Source organism: Dermacentor albipictus, chromosome 4 (genome assembly GCF_038994185.2).
Source record: "Dermacentor albipictus isolate Rhodes 1998 colony chromosome 4, USDA_Dalb.pri_finalv2, whole genome shotgun sequence".
In the NCBI taxonomy this organism is placed as follows: Eukaryota; Metazoa; Arthropoda; class Arachnida; order Ixodida; family Ixodidae; genus Dermacentor; species Dermacentor albipictus.
Genome location: NC_091824.1, coordinates 58610865 through 58628668, shown reverse-complemented (window position 1 = coordinate 58628668; position 17804 = coordinate 58610865). Strand labels below are relative to the sequence as shown.

The 17804-nt window shown below is 46.0% G+C and overlaps 1 protein-coding gene across 1 annotated transcript in view; it reads left to right on the top strand.

Annotated features, from left to right (window-relative positions):
• LOC139059110 (uncharacterized) overlaps nt 1–17291 on the top strand; it is a 201710-nt gene extending 184419 nt beyond the window's left edge. Inside the window, exon 7 of the mRNA XM_070537014.1 lies at nt 17120–17291. Coding sequence (XP_070393115.1) covers nt 17120–17256 — 137 coding nt within the window. The 3' untranslated portion in view covers nt 17257–17291. The remainder of the gene's footprint in view (nt 1–17119) is intronic.
• The last annotated feature ends 513 nt before the right edge of the window (nt 17292–17804 follow it).

The window sequence follows — 17804 nt, the reverse complement described above, 5'->3', positions numbered from 1 at the left end:
AGCCCCGTGTTATTCAATCTAACACTAATTGCTCTCCTTGAGGACGTGCCAACCACAGTCAGGCTATCAATGTACGCGGATGACATCTGCATATGGACATCTGCAGTAACACGCCTACAGCTGCGAGCGAGAATTCAGAAAGCCGCGACACAAACTGCTGTCTACCTCCGTAATCGAGGCCTCGAAATTTCCTCCGAGAAATGCGCACTGGTGCCATTTACGCGCAAACCCATGGCAAACTACAGTGTAACGATAAATGGCCAAGTAATACGACGGGTCCGATCGTACAAGTTTCTAGGAGTCATAATCGACAAGGACTTGTCATGGAGCCCACACATATCTTACGTGAAAAAGCGGTTGACAGGCATATGCCACCTGTTCAAATTTTTCGCTGGCAAGACCTGGGGAATGTCGCCTAGTGCCATGTTACAACTGTACAGGGTGCTTTTTCTGGGATTTCTGCGATACAGCTTGCCAGCAATAAACAACACAGGCAAAACGAATCTACGCACTATACAAAGTCTTCAGGGTCAAGTGCTCCGGATCTGTCTAGGCCTGCCTCAGAGTGCTTCAACAGTGGCTACGATAGCAATCGCTAGAGACCACCTTGTCAAGACCCACATTGAAATTGAAGTACTCAGGACCCATATAAGGCATCTAGCCAGGACTCCTCGTCACCATTTAGCCTCTCTACCAGCGGACAGGCCACACACATCTTTCAGCCAAACGATAACTGCATATGATGAATCATTGCCAGCTTGTTTCACTCCGGCTGCGAGACCTTCGATCCCTCCATGGTGCCTCGCTCAGCCGAAAATCAACCTCGCAATACCTGGTATCTCGAAAAAAGCTGATCTGTCATCACCAGCCCTTAGACAGCTCACGCTACTATATTTGTACGAGAACTACCGTGACTCTACGCATATTTACACTGATGGATCTGTCCTTCCAAGCAGCTCCGCGGCGGCAATCGTCATACCAGCGAAAGCTACAACAATCAAATTTAAGACGACCCACGCGACAACATCGACAGCAGCAGAGCTCGCAGCGCTCTTTACTGCTCTTCATCACATTGGTGATGAACCGCCACACAAATGGACAATATTCTGTGACTCGAAGGCGGCACTGCAGTCTCTACTGTCACCTTTACGAAGCGGACCGCACGAACAACTAATATTCCATATTACAGAGACATTACACCATATAAGTGATGCAGGCCACGACATAACCTTTCAGTGGCTTCCCAGTCACTGCGGGATTGTCGGCAATGAACGGGCGGATCACGCTGCCCGCTCAGCCCATACTGAGGAGCGCCACGTCCCCATTCCTCTTTCTAGAACTGACGCTGCACGGAAGCTCCGCCTACTTGCTCGGCAGTGCACCGCGTCGCAATGGAATGAGCCACATTTAAGAAATCCGCGACTGCACTCACTTGATCCAACATTAAGTCTTCGAGCGCCATCACAGCTTCGCCGTAGAGACGCCACGCTTTTATATCGACTTTGGTTGGGCGTTGCCTTTACTAAAGCCTATGCCTTCCGCATAGGGATGACCGACACCCCAACCTGTGACCACTGCGGCCATGAAGAATCAATTGGCCATATTTTGTGCACCTGCCCGCAGTACACTCCACAGAGGACATGCCTCAGCCAGGAACTAGACCAACTGGACGACCAACCACTATCCGAAAAAAGAATTCTGCAACATCGAAAGGACCTACCGTCACAGAAGAAGGCCGTGCAAGCGCTTTTGCGCTTCTTGCGATCTACCGGCCTGTGTGAACGACTTTAACTGGAACGCCTTTTGTGTGTGTGTCTCCATGTGTGCGCGTTCGTTTTTTTTTTTTGCGTTTCCCTCTCTGTCATCTTTCTAACCCCTATCCCCCATCCCCAGTGTAGGGTAGCAAACCGGAGACTCATATCTGGTTAACCTCCCTGCCTTTCCTCTTCATTCTCTCTCTCTCTCTCACAGAATTGGTTGAAATTAATTTAAGATGCAGCCCAATATAGCCACAATAATAAAGCACCAGAACGGCTCTGAACTAACAACGTGCACTTTTAATATTATGAACAGAAGATATATACAAAGTCCCATCCTGCGCGCGCGTTCACTTTATCTTAAGCATGTTCAAGTAGAAAACATAATCGCAATAGAAGACTGCTCCCGCTAGCGCTATTAGGCCTTACACTTCTTGGACAAGATATTTAAGGGGTATTCTTAGTCGTGTGAACCACGTGTTGATGAGAGTAAGTGCCACGATAGGGTAATTGGGATCCCCAATGAGCAACCTTATGCATCGCTCCGAAAAGGTCACAATAGGTTTCGATGTTGATGTCTTTTTCGTGGCTGAAAACGTTAAAATAGCTTAAGCAGCAGCCGAAAGAATGGCTGTTAACATCAAGCCAAAGGGCGGGTGGGGTGTAAGGCACCGAAGCACCTTCGTCGCCTTTTGAGGCCTTCGCCTACGTTATACCCCAGACACATAGGCGAACTAGTCCTTTGAAGTAAACCCCTTTCCGCTATGCAGATTCACCCCCTACCGAAAGGAATGCGGCCCCTGACACCCGGTCGGCTCGGTCTTTTTTAATATGTTTCAGTAACCAATTCAGCAGAACACATGGTACTGCCTCTGTAATCTGAAACTGACAAAACATTAGAAAATAGTGTATCAGGTCAACACAGAGTAAAAAAAAAAAACGGCGAAGTAAATTTAGCCTCATCACAGCATTAGAAAGTTTCCATGTGTAGGGTAGCAAACCGGTTAGGCTAAACTGCTTAACCTCCCTGCCTTCCTTCTCCACTTTATGCTTTCTTCAAGGTGAGTGTCGGTTATGATTTTCTGCGCTGATTTTTCACTGGTTCAGGCATTTCGAAGAACTGGCGCTGATTGCGCACTCCTAAAGCGCGTTCATCAGATACAAACAGCTTCCTGGCGGCTTGACTCAGTACAAAGACTAAATCAGCTCGGTAGCCAAATGAGAACAGCGCTTCGCCCAGCCGATTCTTCCTTCTGGTTAGCGGCATCAGCGTTGCGCCAAGGCTCGCTAACGTTTCCGTAGTGCAGCTATGTGCAAGTATTTAAAATACACTGGTATACAAAAAGGTATACAATCCTTCTGGAGATCTTGAAAAAAAAAATCTAGAACTAATCAAATAATGTGGCACCATGTAAACCAGTGTGTGGATCAAGCCATAGAGGGACGAAGATGTCAAAGGCCGATGTGACGTGAGCGTGTGACGGATTCATAGTATCGCTGCGGTAAAAGTTGCCTGTTCACTCTTCTACAGATGAATAAATTTTGATTGATTGGTTTGATTAATTTCATTGATTGACTGCCAGACAAACTCCGTCGCTGGTAAGCATAAAATTGCTTTTTTTTTTCGCACCATTGCGTTTCACCTAGTTTCGTTTAACGAACGGCGCATGAGGATGCCCCTTTAGGTCCAGAAAAGAGTGTGCGTGTCTTGCTTTTCGCAAGGGACACAGCAAAAAATAGATACCCCTTTCTCGGGAACCAGACCCGCATGGACGCTTTTTTAGTTGGTGTCCCGTGTACCAAAGCGATTTGGAGTGATTATATGTCAAAGGTTATCTGCACGTTGTGTATCCTATCTCTTTTATTTGTGCAAGGGCTTATGTTTGTATGGATGTTTTGGACAACACAACTGGAAATTTTCTCTCTCGCATCTACTCATCCACTGAGTCATGTGGCGAAAAAAAAAAAACATTCTTTCGGGTGCACATGATGGCTAAAAAAGAAACATAAAAGCCAGAAGGCACTTGAGATCGTATAGTCCATCCCGATCACAAAAAAGAAACTGTGATAATTGCGTCTTGGTACCTGCGATTTCACTTTCTAAGTGCGAGATAGATTATAAGTGCGTTTAGATTGAGTGGTTTGCGCGTGAGGGCTGTCCTTTTGCATTTATTTTTTTGTTATTCCTAATACAATAGACAGCAGAATTGTGTGACCATGCAGAATCAAAGCCAAATTTCCAGCGAAGCTTCTTCTGTTGCATTAACAGTTCTTTAACGCCCGTAATTAAACCCCACCCTTTAAACCTTTGCCCGCTGATGACAATCATGGCCCTCCTATCGTGCAACTTACTCGATGTTTTTCTTTTCTTTGTGGGTCGCCACGTGGCATAACTTCAGTATTACATTTTGTTCTTCCGGCACAGGGAAGAAAAATGCAATGACGCTTTTTAAAACGATTTCCAGCCCTGCAATAATAGATTTACTGCAAAGGCCATTATTAACCCCTACACTCAAACCTTTGCACGCACATCAACCTTAGTGTGCTGCCCATTTTCACCAAATGTTCTGTTCTGTTAAACATGGGCTGCTTTGGAGATATTAAGGTAAGGAGTACCCCGGCTATTCCATTTCTCTATGTTACAAATAAATAAATAGATAAATAAATAAATAAATAAATAAATAGAGGTGACAGTGAAGTTGGATTCGGTGTCAAATTGTAGTTCTCCAAGGACAGCTATCCAGTTAACATTCTCCACGATTTGTAAAAGACACATATAATGTTCTGGAGAGCTTGCTTAAGCAATGAACAACGAAGGCCGTTATCTTAGCGAAAATAATTTCAAATGTTGACTACGCGGCATCCATAATATTTCCTCTATTTTTATAAAATATAATCTAAGTGCTCCACTTAGCTTTATATTACGCAAGAAAACCGCGAGAAATGGGTATTCAGTTATTATTGTCAAATTTTGAAATTAACCTACAAGCTTCTAATCTTTGGCCGCACATCAACCTTTTATTTCCCCAAATTGAAGTCTTATGTGAACTGGGTGCCTCATTTAATTCTCTCAGACTATGGAAAATATTCCGAATAACAAATGTATGACGCGGTTGAGTATTTGCGCGAGGAATATTTAGCAAAGCCCGTAAGTAACTAACACTCTTAAAACCTTTCTGGTACGTGACACCATGCTCTTATGGCTCTAAACATTTACGTCCATGTTTCTTTTACAGAATTCCAAGTTGTCCGAATTATTCTGGAGCCTTCAGCTACAGTGTCTCTCATAGCCTGAGTGTTGCTTTGTTACGTTAAACCAAACGAATCAATTAATTAACTAATCATGCTGAATGTGAAGGCGAAAACTTTATCTAACTTTTAAAATTAGCTGTACTACTTAATAGTCAAACAAGTCAAAACGAACACGTAACGAGAACGAAGAAGCCTATTTCGTGTTATTATTAGACTGCACGGTTATTGCACTTTAGTTCTGGGCTAGACAGCTGACCTTTGTGCATATCCTTGTGGGCCCATCCAGAAAAAATAAATGTAAGGGAAAAGAAACGACGAATAGTGCTCATTTTCAATTCATATTACTCAATCCTCCTGTTACTCATGTATACTGAATTCATTCTTATTCATGTCAATAATTGGCACCCATATTACGTAACTAATTGTTAATTAATTAATTAATTAATTCATATGCTCACTGTCGTCGTAAGGGCAATATAGTAGGGAGCTTGGGGAAGTACTGTAAGCAAAAAACAGTGCCAGAAAAAATGATTAAGCAGAAAAATAGAAAGAGTTACTTGACAAAAATACAAGTCGTATAATATAAAATAATCTTGAATGTTGTTTTCTGTTTGTTTCTCACAACCTGCGTATCGTTTTCTGCGCTCATTTGTGAAAGCGACTTTTTTTATTGTGTCTCTGCTTGAGAAAAATTACTTGTCAGAAATGCCTACAATGGAAAATTACGTTTCTTTTTGTCCTGTGTTGTGTAACTATGCAGCGCTCCTTCACATCGCTCAAATTCCTGATATTCGAACTCCAAGTCTAGATCTACAAATTTCACTTCAGGACCATTGGTTGAAAGTTGAAAGAAAAGGGTCACCATGAGATTTTACATTTTATTTAAAGAGATATCCCTCCTCCCCCACCGGCAGCCTGCGGTCCTCTATTTTCTGAATAAACGAATGAACTCATTCACTCATTCAAAGAGAATGTATTTGATACGGAAGGTTTAGCGCATACGGTCATGTTTATGCTTGGCCATCTTGCCCGCACTGAGCACCCCTACGGATGAAGCAAAATATATATTCACTTTAGGCTTTAAAAACTATTGCTTAAGGACCATTTGAACGGGTGTTAGTAGTAATCCAAAGGAGCATTTCCTTCAACCCCGGGTCGAAACGCTTAATCGCCCATTCAGCGGTCGTAAGCACGCACGCGTAATCGACCGTCCTCGACGAGTGGACAGGTATATGAAGCAGGGATTAAAAGCGCTTTCGGCGCAGATTTATGGCGCCTTTACTCAGCGTGCCAATGTCGCCATCTATCGTCGGGAGCGATAAGTCAGACGGGCAGCGTGCCCGCGACGTCGCCATGGTTACGGGGCCATTGATCAATACGGGTGACATGCAAGGCCGACGTTTGCTTGAAACTTTTGAGCCGTCCGCGGTACTTTTCCCTTTTAGCTGCGACGTGGTTGAGAATGTGGCTGACCATGATTTTTACCTTTTGTATTTTAAACGAATGTGGGTAGCTGAAAAACGAAGAGAGGCTATGTTAAAGGGATATTATACAGTGCAAATCGGTTAAGTTGATAGCTGCATCGAAAGAGCAAACATTCAAATTTACAAAGAGTGGTCGTCTGTACGTGCATGGACGTGCTGAAAACGGCTCCCATGGCAGGTATCAATTGAAAACAATGGAAGTCTATATATTAAGGGTAGAGTTCGTAAGACCACATCCATTCGCTTGGTGTCGATGCAAATGTATCGGGTACAAGCAATCCACCCGGGTACGAGCAAATCAAGCTTTCGCGGCAAAATGCTGTCGTTAGGTAGAGAGTGTGAACAATGAGGGCGCAACGCTGTCATAAATCCAGAGTGTTACCAATGTCACCGGATTTTCGGTCCATAACTGAGGGGTTGTGGTTTTACTCTGCGCTCGTTAACAGTGTATTTGCCGTCGGTGTGATTCGTGTGCAGATCAACAAAGGAAGAAATGCACAGGCGAAATCGAGCCGAATGCCAGAGAGTGCTTTTCTTAAAGTTCACTCTTGTATAGAAGTATTGTAACAGCACGAACATAAAAACCATTCTGTGGACTTGCTAGCCCTGCTGAGCGCTCACAGCAAGATTATGAGGGGTGTCTCCTATTGATTTCGCATGGAGTGCCACACGGCATCACAAAGGTGCGACCTTAAAGAAAAAAAAATGCACGCGGGCTTGTTTCCCGAATACCCGCCGCGGTTACTCAGTGGCTGTGGTGCTGGGCTGCTAAGCACGAGGTCGCGGGATCGTATTCCGGCAACTGCGGCCGCATTTCGATGGAGGCGAAATGCGAAAACACTCCTGTACTTAGATTTAGGCGCACGTTAAAGAACCCCAGGTGGTCCAAATTTCTGGAGTCCCCCCACTGCGGCATGCCTCATAATCAGATCGTGGTTCTGGCATGTAAAACTCCATATTCTTTTTTCCCCTTATAGCTTTGCGCCAAGCACTGGAGAATGCTTGTCCCTAAGTAATAGTATTTTATATTTAAGTTGGTCATTTCGAAATACGACGGGTCTTATGGCACTTTCAAGGATAGCCTTTTCTCTTAGATCGCAATCTGCTAGATGAAGCAGAAATGAGATAAAACTAGAATGCTTGTGCTTCACTACGCAATAATTTAGTATGTCATTCTGCTGTGTTTTCTTTGTCGTTATTGCAATGCCCACCGTTCTCCCATAAATAAAAATTTAGCTGGCTTTGATCTAGTAATAATTAAATATCGCCGTTGGCAAACGCTGTCAATAGTTATGCATATTTAAACATTCCCACTGCTGCATAAAATACCACTGCTCCTGTATAATTTCCTGTTCCACCTGGAGAAGACTAACAAATAGTCCCCACGTATAGGGTACAAAAGACATTGCCTAAACGGTGTATGTTTCTTCATTTGATGCACACAAAAATCACAATAATTACAGACCTTAGATCGTACACCAGAACGTCAATAAGGTTCGCCTGCGTCTGCACGTATGTAGAAGAGACTGCCAAAACTAATTAAGAATGTTTTCCGGAAGAAGTCTGCTTCTGTAACCCAATCCGTTACACATATTGCTACCTGTGTGCTAGTGTACAATACGTATTTGTTTTTATGTTAACGAGAACGTTACCACGGTGACTCACCATGGATTTAAAGAGTATATAATAAAACGTAAACAACGGCCCATCAACTGGCACGGCTTGTTTGTGCTCCGAGGGCCCCTGCGCGAACTTGAATTGTTGCTAGCTTCGGACAAATGGAGCTAACTTCTTAACAAACTGAGGGCTAGGCCATGGGGTACTTACACTCATGTTTATTCGAGAGATAGATAACCAGCGGTGGCTGCTTTCAAAACCCCGACTCTCCGCTGCTAACGCGGGCACTCAAGCAAGATAACATAGCTGTTGTGCTTGGACGAATTACGCATTTTTGCTTTAGGCAACAACGTATTGAGACCTATAAGTACACCAGAGAAAGCTTTAGTGCTTTCGCTCAAAATACTGCGATGTGCTCGTTGGTTGACATGATCAACATTGTGTCAGTGCTGATGACTCAGTGAAAACTTTCGATGGTAATGGAACGTTACTATGAATTTCACTCACAGATGGCAATGGAACGCTGCAATCGAGCATGCTTATCGCTGCACGACTCATGAACCCTTAGGCTCTCTAAAGTGTGGAGCGGATGGCCATTGTTATTATCGCTTCATGATCCGAATTATTTTCTGCAGCAAAGTAAAAGTAGAGACAGCTGGGCGAGTTGGAGTTGTAACATGATCTAACCGCTCTAACGACGGACACAAACAGAAGAAACAAAACAGCTCAGTGTCCTGTTTCTTGTTTCTGTGGTTGTATTTCCCATTGTTCCATGGTCTAACAAAATAGCTTGGTTGAGCTGTCTTCGTCTTTTCGCGGTTAGTCGCCATACAGTTGTTCGAAGCAAAAAAGGCGAAAGAGCTCGCACCCACTCTGGCGCGCCCTCTGATGGAAGATATGTTTAACTCCGCAGAATAAACACGGCATAATTACACTTGCTAATGCCAGACGTGGCATGTATTCCATACAAGCGGACACGCGTTTACAGCCCAGTATCCCGTCACTCGCGAACCACTCCACTCAACTAATACTTTAATTAGGCAAAATGTTCTGCAACGTTCGCGCTATCCTTCCGAATCGCACAATCTCACTACCCTGCCTATCAACCTCCCGCCCTCTCCCCCTACCTTCGTTCGTTCTCTCCCCCCACGTGCCATACGAAACTTCGTGCGAAGCGAAGCCAGACAGGCAGCTGGTGTCGAGGTCAGCAACAAAGTGTAAAGCGCGCAGTCGCTCGCCGGTCTGATTTTCGAGCTCGTGGACGCCACGCACTTTGGCTAATGAGTCAACGCTGTCGAAACCAGGCCAGCAGAAAGCACGCGGCAAAGAAGAACGCCGCCGGCGGTTCTCGCTGTCAGCCCGGATTGGTAGCGCATCCATCTGGCCACGAATCACGTCCCGCGTGCTCAGCCTGGCCTGTCGCCGTCACGTCTTGGACCAGCCCCACTGTCTCTTTTGCCTGTCTGCCCCCTACGCGACCGACGACTCCTCGTTTCATTTTTTGCAAAGCCTTGACGAAGCGAGCGTCGCGACCAAAGGCGACAGCGCGCGCTCAGTCTGGCGTGGTTCACTGGGTGCTGGTGGTGGTGGTGGTGGTGGCTCAAAAGAGGAAAAGTTCAACAGTGGAGCAGTCGCGAACTCGCATCTCGTTATGAGTGGCCGCGGTGAGATTTGATCACGTCGCGCGGAACTGGAAGGCGGTGCCAACTACCTATATACGGTACTGCGCTGTGCCTACGTGCTCGGTCCGACTTGGCCGTGCTGTTTGTGTGCTGCGTGCTCGGACACTGGTTGACTCGGTCCGCCGTTTTGTACTGCACGGTGTTCCGCCGGGCCGGCGACGAGAGCGGCCCCACGGGAGCTTCGCGCCAATACGTGTTCGTTCGACCTGCACGAGTTCAGTTTACTTTCTCTCCCTAGCTCTATTTATTCTTTTTTTTCTTTTGCAGACACTGCAGGTTAGAAGTTCAATATGCCGTCTAACGTTTCGCTTGCGAGGAATGAAAAAGGCTTTAGGAATACAGCGTACCAAACTTGGACTGGGGTCGTTCATAAAAACAAGATAAAATACTGACGGCTTTCACTGTAATTGCTGTTGGCACGTAGGTCTTCAGAAAATTTTGTGGGCTAAGGATAGGAAACGGTGAAATTTATGGTTATGATGCTGAACACTTGTTTCGAGGTCTATGACTGTGTGCTGTGCAGTATACTAAATATAGCTTATGCGCGAAGCATAAAACAGCACAGCACACCGCGAACTTGGTTAGAATATTTCATTATAAGCCTTAAGGTCAGAAAGAGAAGAAAAACACGTGTTACATGCTGCAGCGATCAACAGTGGTCGAACAAGGGAACGAAATAAGTTGTTGTCCTCACAAGGACAAGTCCCCTTGTCGTAACGCTGGCTCCAGTCTGGAATATGCTTTGTTCGAACACTGTCGAGCGCTTCAAGTCCCCATATTCATGTGAACCTACGTTATGTCTGAAGCCACAGCGAAGACAGTTGTTTAAAGGACGCGGGAAATAAAAATTAAGGCAGGCAGCTGACAATTCGGAACGTGCTCCGGCCGCTGTGCGCCTTGACCTTGTGTGTCTTAAGGCCCTCCAGCTGTGGTATCTATTTCTTGCTTGTTACGGGCTGAACGACAGTATCAGTGGAGGTCTAAGGTTATCAAACCATTGTGACTGCCAAATATTTCATTTTACAGCGAAACTATTAAGGGTTGGTTCCCCCAGAATCGTGTCCGTACGTGTGTAGACACAAAACTCCCTGTACGTGGACCGATGCCGAAGATGGTGCAATGCCTAGCTGACCCGCGGCGGAGGTGAAGCAGGCTTAAGCGCCTCCATACGTGGGCAGATCCCGAAGGTAGAGTACTGCTGGGCCGACCCGCAGCGGAGGTGCAGTTCGCCATTAAGGGACCCACATACACAGCTTCGCTGGCCATCCTTCTTCACAGAGGGGAAGGACATTGCATTTCTTTTCATCCTCTCAAGACATTCATCCTCTCAAGACAGGTTTCGTTTGGTGTGCATCAAATCACGACTCCATCTTTCACGCAAGGGTACTTAGCTCTGGTGGAAGGAAGGGAAAAAGCAATGCCACATTCGCAATGTCACAGTGTCAATGACGTACGTTGATAGACAAATCATGACTTCTGCAGGCGTACTGCGCTCGCGTTTCGCGTAAGAGTCATAGTACCATCTTCCAGCCTAATACCAGTCACCTTCCAGTCAGCTCACACAAACGTCGCAGTGAGTTGGAGATTGTCACTTTCTTCATTGTTGGCAAATTATTTAATTTTGTTGAATGGGAACAGTTTCTGATCAATTACCATCTGAGACAAACAGAAATAAGTGCTGTCACTAGTCAGACGCCATTGAGGCGGTTGAGTTTCTCCAGCTGGCGGTGGCCATGATGGTGAGAACAACGAAAGGCCAATTATCTCCATTGCGGAGCGGCTTCAACGATCGAGTCAATGCCAAGCTTCTTGTCCGCGGTGTCATTATACGCCCCTCCTAAGTAATGAACTTGCTTGCTCCCGCAGGGCTCACGCGACCCCATAGCGGCTGGCTTTGTGAACGTCTGCGGCATTATCACCCTCTGTAATGGCATCCTATAATTCCCAATATATGCATGCTACGCTGCTACGTATGGGGGGGGGGGGGGGGGTGATCACTGAAAGGGAGACTACAATGTTAAAAAACTCGCTAAAGGCTGCTATTGTGAAAACACTGTCCTAAATCAGCACACACTGTCTGATCCGAGCATGCAGCCGTCATCCAAGCCGAGTTCAACATAGTTGTATTGAACAATGTTAAAAAATATCGCTAAAGAAAGAATGTAAAAAATTGGGAACGAATATTTCAATTTTCGCCTGCAATATTTCTTGCTTTCGTGAAGTCATTATCACCTCAAATACCTCGCGCAATCGGTGCACGTCTCATGGAGTTCACGCGCACGACTACAGGTTATTACAAGCGTGCTGAAAACTGTTCCTTCAGGCTTTGTACAGGCGGAAGCGAGAGCGCTGTTTTTTACCTTTATTTTCGTAACTGGCGAAAAGGAGTCGTCTAGACACACGTACCATGGTGTTGAAAAAAGCATGCCCGTTTGTATAATGCGACGCATCACCAATCGCTCAGTGGGCTCGAGGTGACCTTGGCGGAGTCATAGTATAGCTAGCGTTCGACCTGCCCACGCAGCGTTAATTCTGCAGCACGGTTAGCCCCGCCCTTCAGAAGAGGACGCTGGGTAGAAGCAATTGCCAGCAAGCTTAGGTCGCCCTGTAGTTAGCAGGATGCTCCTCCTCCGCATTCTCTTCCTCCTCAAATATATGATTCACTCACATGCGAGAACTACGGGAAAACGGAATTAAATAGCTGCAAGATCGTTGCACAGAAACTTGTGCGAACGCCTTTGACTAATGTTGCGCGCAACATCGCGTTACTGTGTGAATTTTTTTCTCTTTTTTTTCTTTTTTTTCTTCTCTCTTCCTTCTCCTTTTATTCCCTTTACCCCTTTCCCCAGCACAGGGTAGCCAGCCGGTATTTACACTGGCTAACCTCCCTGTCTTTCCTTCCCTTTTGCCTCTCTCTCTCTCTAAACTCACGCAAAACGAGGAAAGGTTACTGCCATGCCCAAAAAACGGGGCCGTTCATTAATGACTAACTATGGACACAATTGCCTAGTAGTTATACGTTTAACTAAATACCTACAAAGATTCAATGTTACTTCAGATTAATTCGGATTTCAGCACGGATATACGACTAAGCTAACCCTGGTCTCTCTAACTGATATTTTAAAGAAAATTATTGGTGAGGGAAATTTCGCTGGTCCCGTTTTTCTTAATGATCGCTCGGCGAACGAGTTGAGGAGAACAAGCGTGGCTGAGGAGGAGGGTAACTTGTAATTAACTGTAGTTCTCTCTATATGTGACGCTTCACTTAAATCGGGACGTGAATATTTTATTGTAGCTGTACCCTACGTGTATACAAAGCTTATGCGAACCGTTTCAGGGACCCTTTAACTCCACCATCTCATTGCAGGCGTAAAGAGACAAAATGGTTTACGGCTTACGAGTCCTCATCAAAGCATGTTCTCATTTTAGCCGTTAACACCCTGTTCTCACTACGCTACGCCTTTAATTATTCACGTATCAACTACGGTGTGGCGTCTGGGGAAAACACGTGCTTGTACAATCAGCTTGCTGCAGGTCATTAAAAACCAAGCCACCAGAGAACTAGCCTACGATTCTTACTTTCTCATGTAAGTCAACTGCTCCGATAAAATAACATGCTTACCATATCTCAAATTATTATCATTTGGCACCTTGTTCTACAAGGATTAGGCAATCAGCTCCTCCAGTTGATACAAATTCAGATTCATCTTTACTGAACTGCAATATTACGAGGTTTGTATTTATAAAGGACATTATAACGCCCAAGGTGCGCACTTATTGTGGCAAATTCACATTTAATTTCTATTGCATTTCCCTGTGGGACTCCTTGTCATTAGTTATCAAATTAAAATAAATACTAAGATTATTCATGCCAAAATAGTTATATGTATAAATATAAGATTGATCAGTGAATGTTCTTGATTAATTTCTTCTAGCTTTCATAGGCGTGTTGTTTTGTTTTTGCCTACTGCGTATCGTAATGATTTTGAGACATTTATCTATGTTGTGATCCCAGATTAGTGCACAATACCTTTTACGCACTGAAATTTAAATGATAGTGCACTTTCTTCCTAAATTTTCTACTAATATTGCCCGAGACCATTTTTTTAGCGTTTGAAGTGTCTTTGCTCTGATATTATGCGTATCTACGTTGTTATGTGCGTTTAGTTCGTGCTTGATTTATATCTGTAGGCACTTGCATATTTGGATTTGTTTCTACAGAGAAGTTGTATATGTCTAGCCGATTCGTCCGTCCATCTGTCTGTCACCTATACGCCGAAAACTCCTCCGGCGCAACCCCATGCGCATGCGCGAAAAAGGAAAAGAGAGAAAGAGAGGTGCGCGATTGGCTGCGCCAGTGGTGATTTCGTTGCTCTCCGTCGCAGCTGAGCGCGCGCTCAGCAGTTTCTCCCCTGCTCCGAAGTGGGTAGGCCACGCGTCATACGTACTCCTGAGGAGCAGGCAGCTTTCGATAAGCAACGCCACGAACAGAAATGGGAGCGAGGCCGTCTACGCCGTGCGAATGCTGCAGCACGGGCACAAGAATAAGCTTGTGCAGCCAAGCGCAAGCAGCAACTGCCTACCGAGGATCCGCTAGCCTACCAAGCCGTCACTTAAAGAACGGTCGGGATGAACGCAGTAACAAAGAGCGAGGCCGCACGTTTCAGCTTCGCTGGTTAACCCTCTCTACGGAGTGCCTGGGCGGTGATTTTCCTTTATTGCACTTGGACATGTTCCTTAATTTTTTTCTATATATGTGCCTAATTTTTCTTTATCTTTCTACTCTCATACCAATAGTATTTTAGTGCTTTGATTTTTCTTTCTTTCGCTGTTATATAGTTGCTCTTTTCAACGTTTAACCTTCACAAAGGGTTAAAATAAAGGTAATGAGACCTACTTTTGTACTTCATATTTGTCAAAAACTGTAACCACTATGTAAAGCAATAAATTAAAATTTTAATTACAAAGAAAATAGCAACGAAGTTTTACGAACTTTTACTAAGGCAAAACGAGCAAAGTGTGAGAAAAATGTGTGAGATCAGTCACTTTAGACTTCAGCACCAGCACTCATTTTCCGGCGCAAAATTTAAAATAAAAGTAATATTGGTCATAATTTTCTTTAGTTGCATGCCTCCTAATCCGAAAGATGTTTTCGCACCTAAAGCGCCATAATTTAATTATTAAATTTCTTCAACTGTATTCAACATTCTCCCACCTAACGAATGAAAATGGCGTTGTGAAAGAATGGCGTACCAGTCTGAATTAATTTTGTGCTGCTCTATGGCACACGTCCCTTTAAAACATTGCAGAGCACGGTGTTTCACAGGCTCGCACGAGTCTTAGGCCTTTGGAATCAAAGTCTGACCCATCAGCGACCAGTGATCATTGCGAAATCATTCAGTTAGTTTTACGTTATACTAAGCCGGCAAGCGCCGAAACGTATAAATGCCGAAATGTATTTTTTTCCTATTTCTGGCCTTTCAATGCGTCAATCGCGAGTAAGTTACCTTCTCGATATTGGCCCATGTACGGCATGGCGTGAAAAAAGAAGCAAAAAAAAAACGTATACACAAATATACACATGCTGACGTCTCGCCGTAAGTGCGTCAGAAAGTGTTCCATGTATAGCTGTCGTCGATTCGTGGGTTCTGTCCTGTGCGGGCGCAGACGAGCAGACACTCCAGTCCACTGCCGACGCCGTCGGACCGCGTCGATGAATCTGCATTTTCGTGACCGCCTGTCAATGCACGGAAGGGGGCCGGACTCCTGGGCTTGTACGCCAACTTCGACGCGCGTCGACGGCAAAGGCAGCCGGACCTGGCGGCGCACGCTGAAACGCACACGCACACACATGGACACACACACACACGTGCGCGCGCTAGCGTGGAGCGTTGCAGGGGGTTGGTTGGTTGGCGCGCTCTTCTCGAGAACTTGGCTAATGATGTCCTCAAAAGATCGATGCCAACTTTTAATAATGCCCCAACGCAAGGAGGTGACACACAAAGGCCCGGTGGGGGAGTCGCCTGACGACCCCCCCCCCTTCTCCCGTACCCTGTATATATAGATCCCCGTTTCGATCGCCTTCGATCGTTTGCAATGCGGTCTTTCGCTCTCGACCCACCATTGTTCGCGGCGAGACGGCTGCGGGCGCACGCCATACTCTTCCTGTGGGCTGGCCGCGGCCTCCTGTTGGCAGGAACCGAGGCTTCCTTTTTGTCCGGGTTCTAACTATGCCTTCAATGATCGCTCTTCTTTTTCTTTCTTTTTCTTAGGCGGGACCAAGTGCTGCCCCTGCTGTCCTTTTAGTTCTCCGCTAGCCGACTGGGTTGCGCGGTACCTCTCGATGCATGGAGAACAACAGACCACAGGACGTGCCCCCTTCGGAGGTCTTGCTTCAATCCTAGACGGACTTCGTGTCTTTTACGCGCGGGGCTTTCTCTCAGCAGCTCCTGTGATAGAGGAAACGCTGCCCTTTCATCTTAGTTGGTGAAGGAATAAGAAAATAAGTGAATGGAAAATTCCCACACCTAAATGAACTCAAATTTGCAGTTGGTTTGCCGTACACTCCGAAGCTTGGAAGCTCGGAAGCGCAAGAAGTTTATAGCTCCTTGTGAGCAACTCATGCTTGCAGGTTATAACAGCACGGTTTGTTTATGTAAGAGAGTCATATCAGATGTATCCAGACGGCCCACTGTTAAATTGAACGCCAATTTAGTAATCCACCGCCGGTTACGCATAACAAATGGGGTATGAGCGTGAGGCCAGCTGACTATAGTTATGACCCGCCGATATCTGGCCTATAATGCGTCATTTCAGCTACGTTTTTTTCCCGGTAAAGTGTGAGAGAAATAAAAATGATATGGGATTCATGCTAATAGTCAGGTCTTCCTTTTAATCGTGAGCCGTGCTGTATGTCTTCAGCGCAGCGTCATACCATTTTCTTTGTGCGTCAGTACCACTGTTTTTTCTGAAGCGTCGTTACTTACAGGCTGTCATTCTTAAGCTCTTGCTTCCCCTCGCCCACCACTTCTCTTTTATTCTTACATTACAAAAACAGCGCAACAGCGGGCGGAGGACAGAAATAAAGAGTAAACGAACATAGCTGAAGCAATCAGTCTAAGAGCCCGACGTTAGACGCCTTGAAATGGTGAAATAAACATCACCAGATTTAATGTTGTCTGCACGAGGGTGTCACGGCAAGGTGACCACATGGTCGGCGCGCCGCCGTTGTTTACTTTTCTCCACCTTTGACCCTTAGCTACTCCTTGTTTCGTCTAACACCGACGCCGGTGATATATCCGTTTGTTCTTGCTCGCCATTCCTGCAGGTCAAACTATACAGCAGGAGATGATCGAGTTGCGCTGGCTGCAGCTGCAGGCGGCATCGACGAGGAAGAAGCAACAGCGCAGCGGCGTGGCGACGCCGTCGCCGCTGCCACCAGCGTGGCCGATCGGCGGCGGATGATGATCGGCTTCGATCGCCCCACCCCCCTCCCCCAAGAACCCCCCCCCCCCTCCCACCATCCGACCCGCGGTCCCGGCGACAGAGTCCCGCCTCGACGTCGCCCGGAGCTCGCGAGCGCAAGAGATTGCGCCGTTTATTGTTTTTGAATCGCTCCCGAACCGAGCGCTGGTGGTGCTTGATCGATGCTCCGTCGCGGCTCTGTCGCTCTGAATTTCTTATACGAGAACGCGCTTCGCTGCCTCGGGCGCGCTCCTTTCTGCAGTCCACCCTTCGCCGTTTCCCTCACTTCCCCCTCACTCGTCTTCAACTTGCGCGATCTTATTTTCCCCTTTTTTCAGCTCTCCATGCCCTGCGGGAGCTGTCGAATTTTTTTCCCCCTCCTCTTTCTTAGTTTCGCTTTTACTCACGGTGCGCATGCATAACAAGCAAAAGAAAAGCGACAGCTCCTGTAGTCGGAACGCGAGCACGGGGTCTCTTCGATTAGGCGCGTCATCTTTTCTTAGCTTTCAGTTATACTTCCCTCCCCGCATCCCCATTTTCCTCCTCAC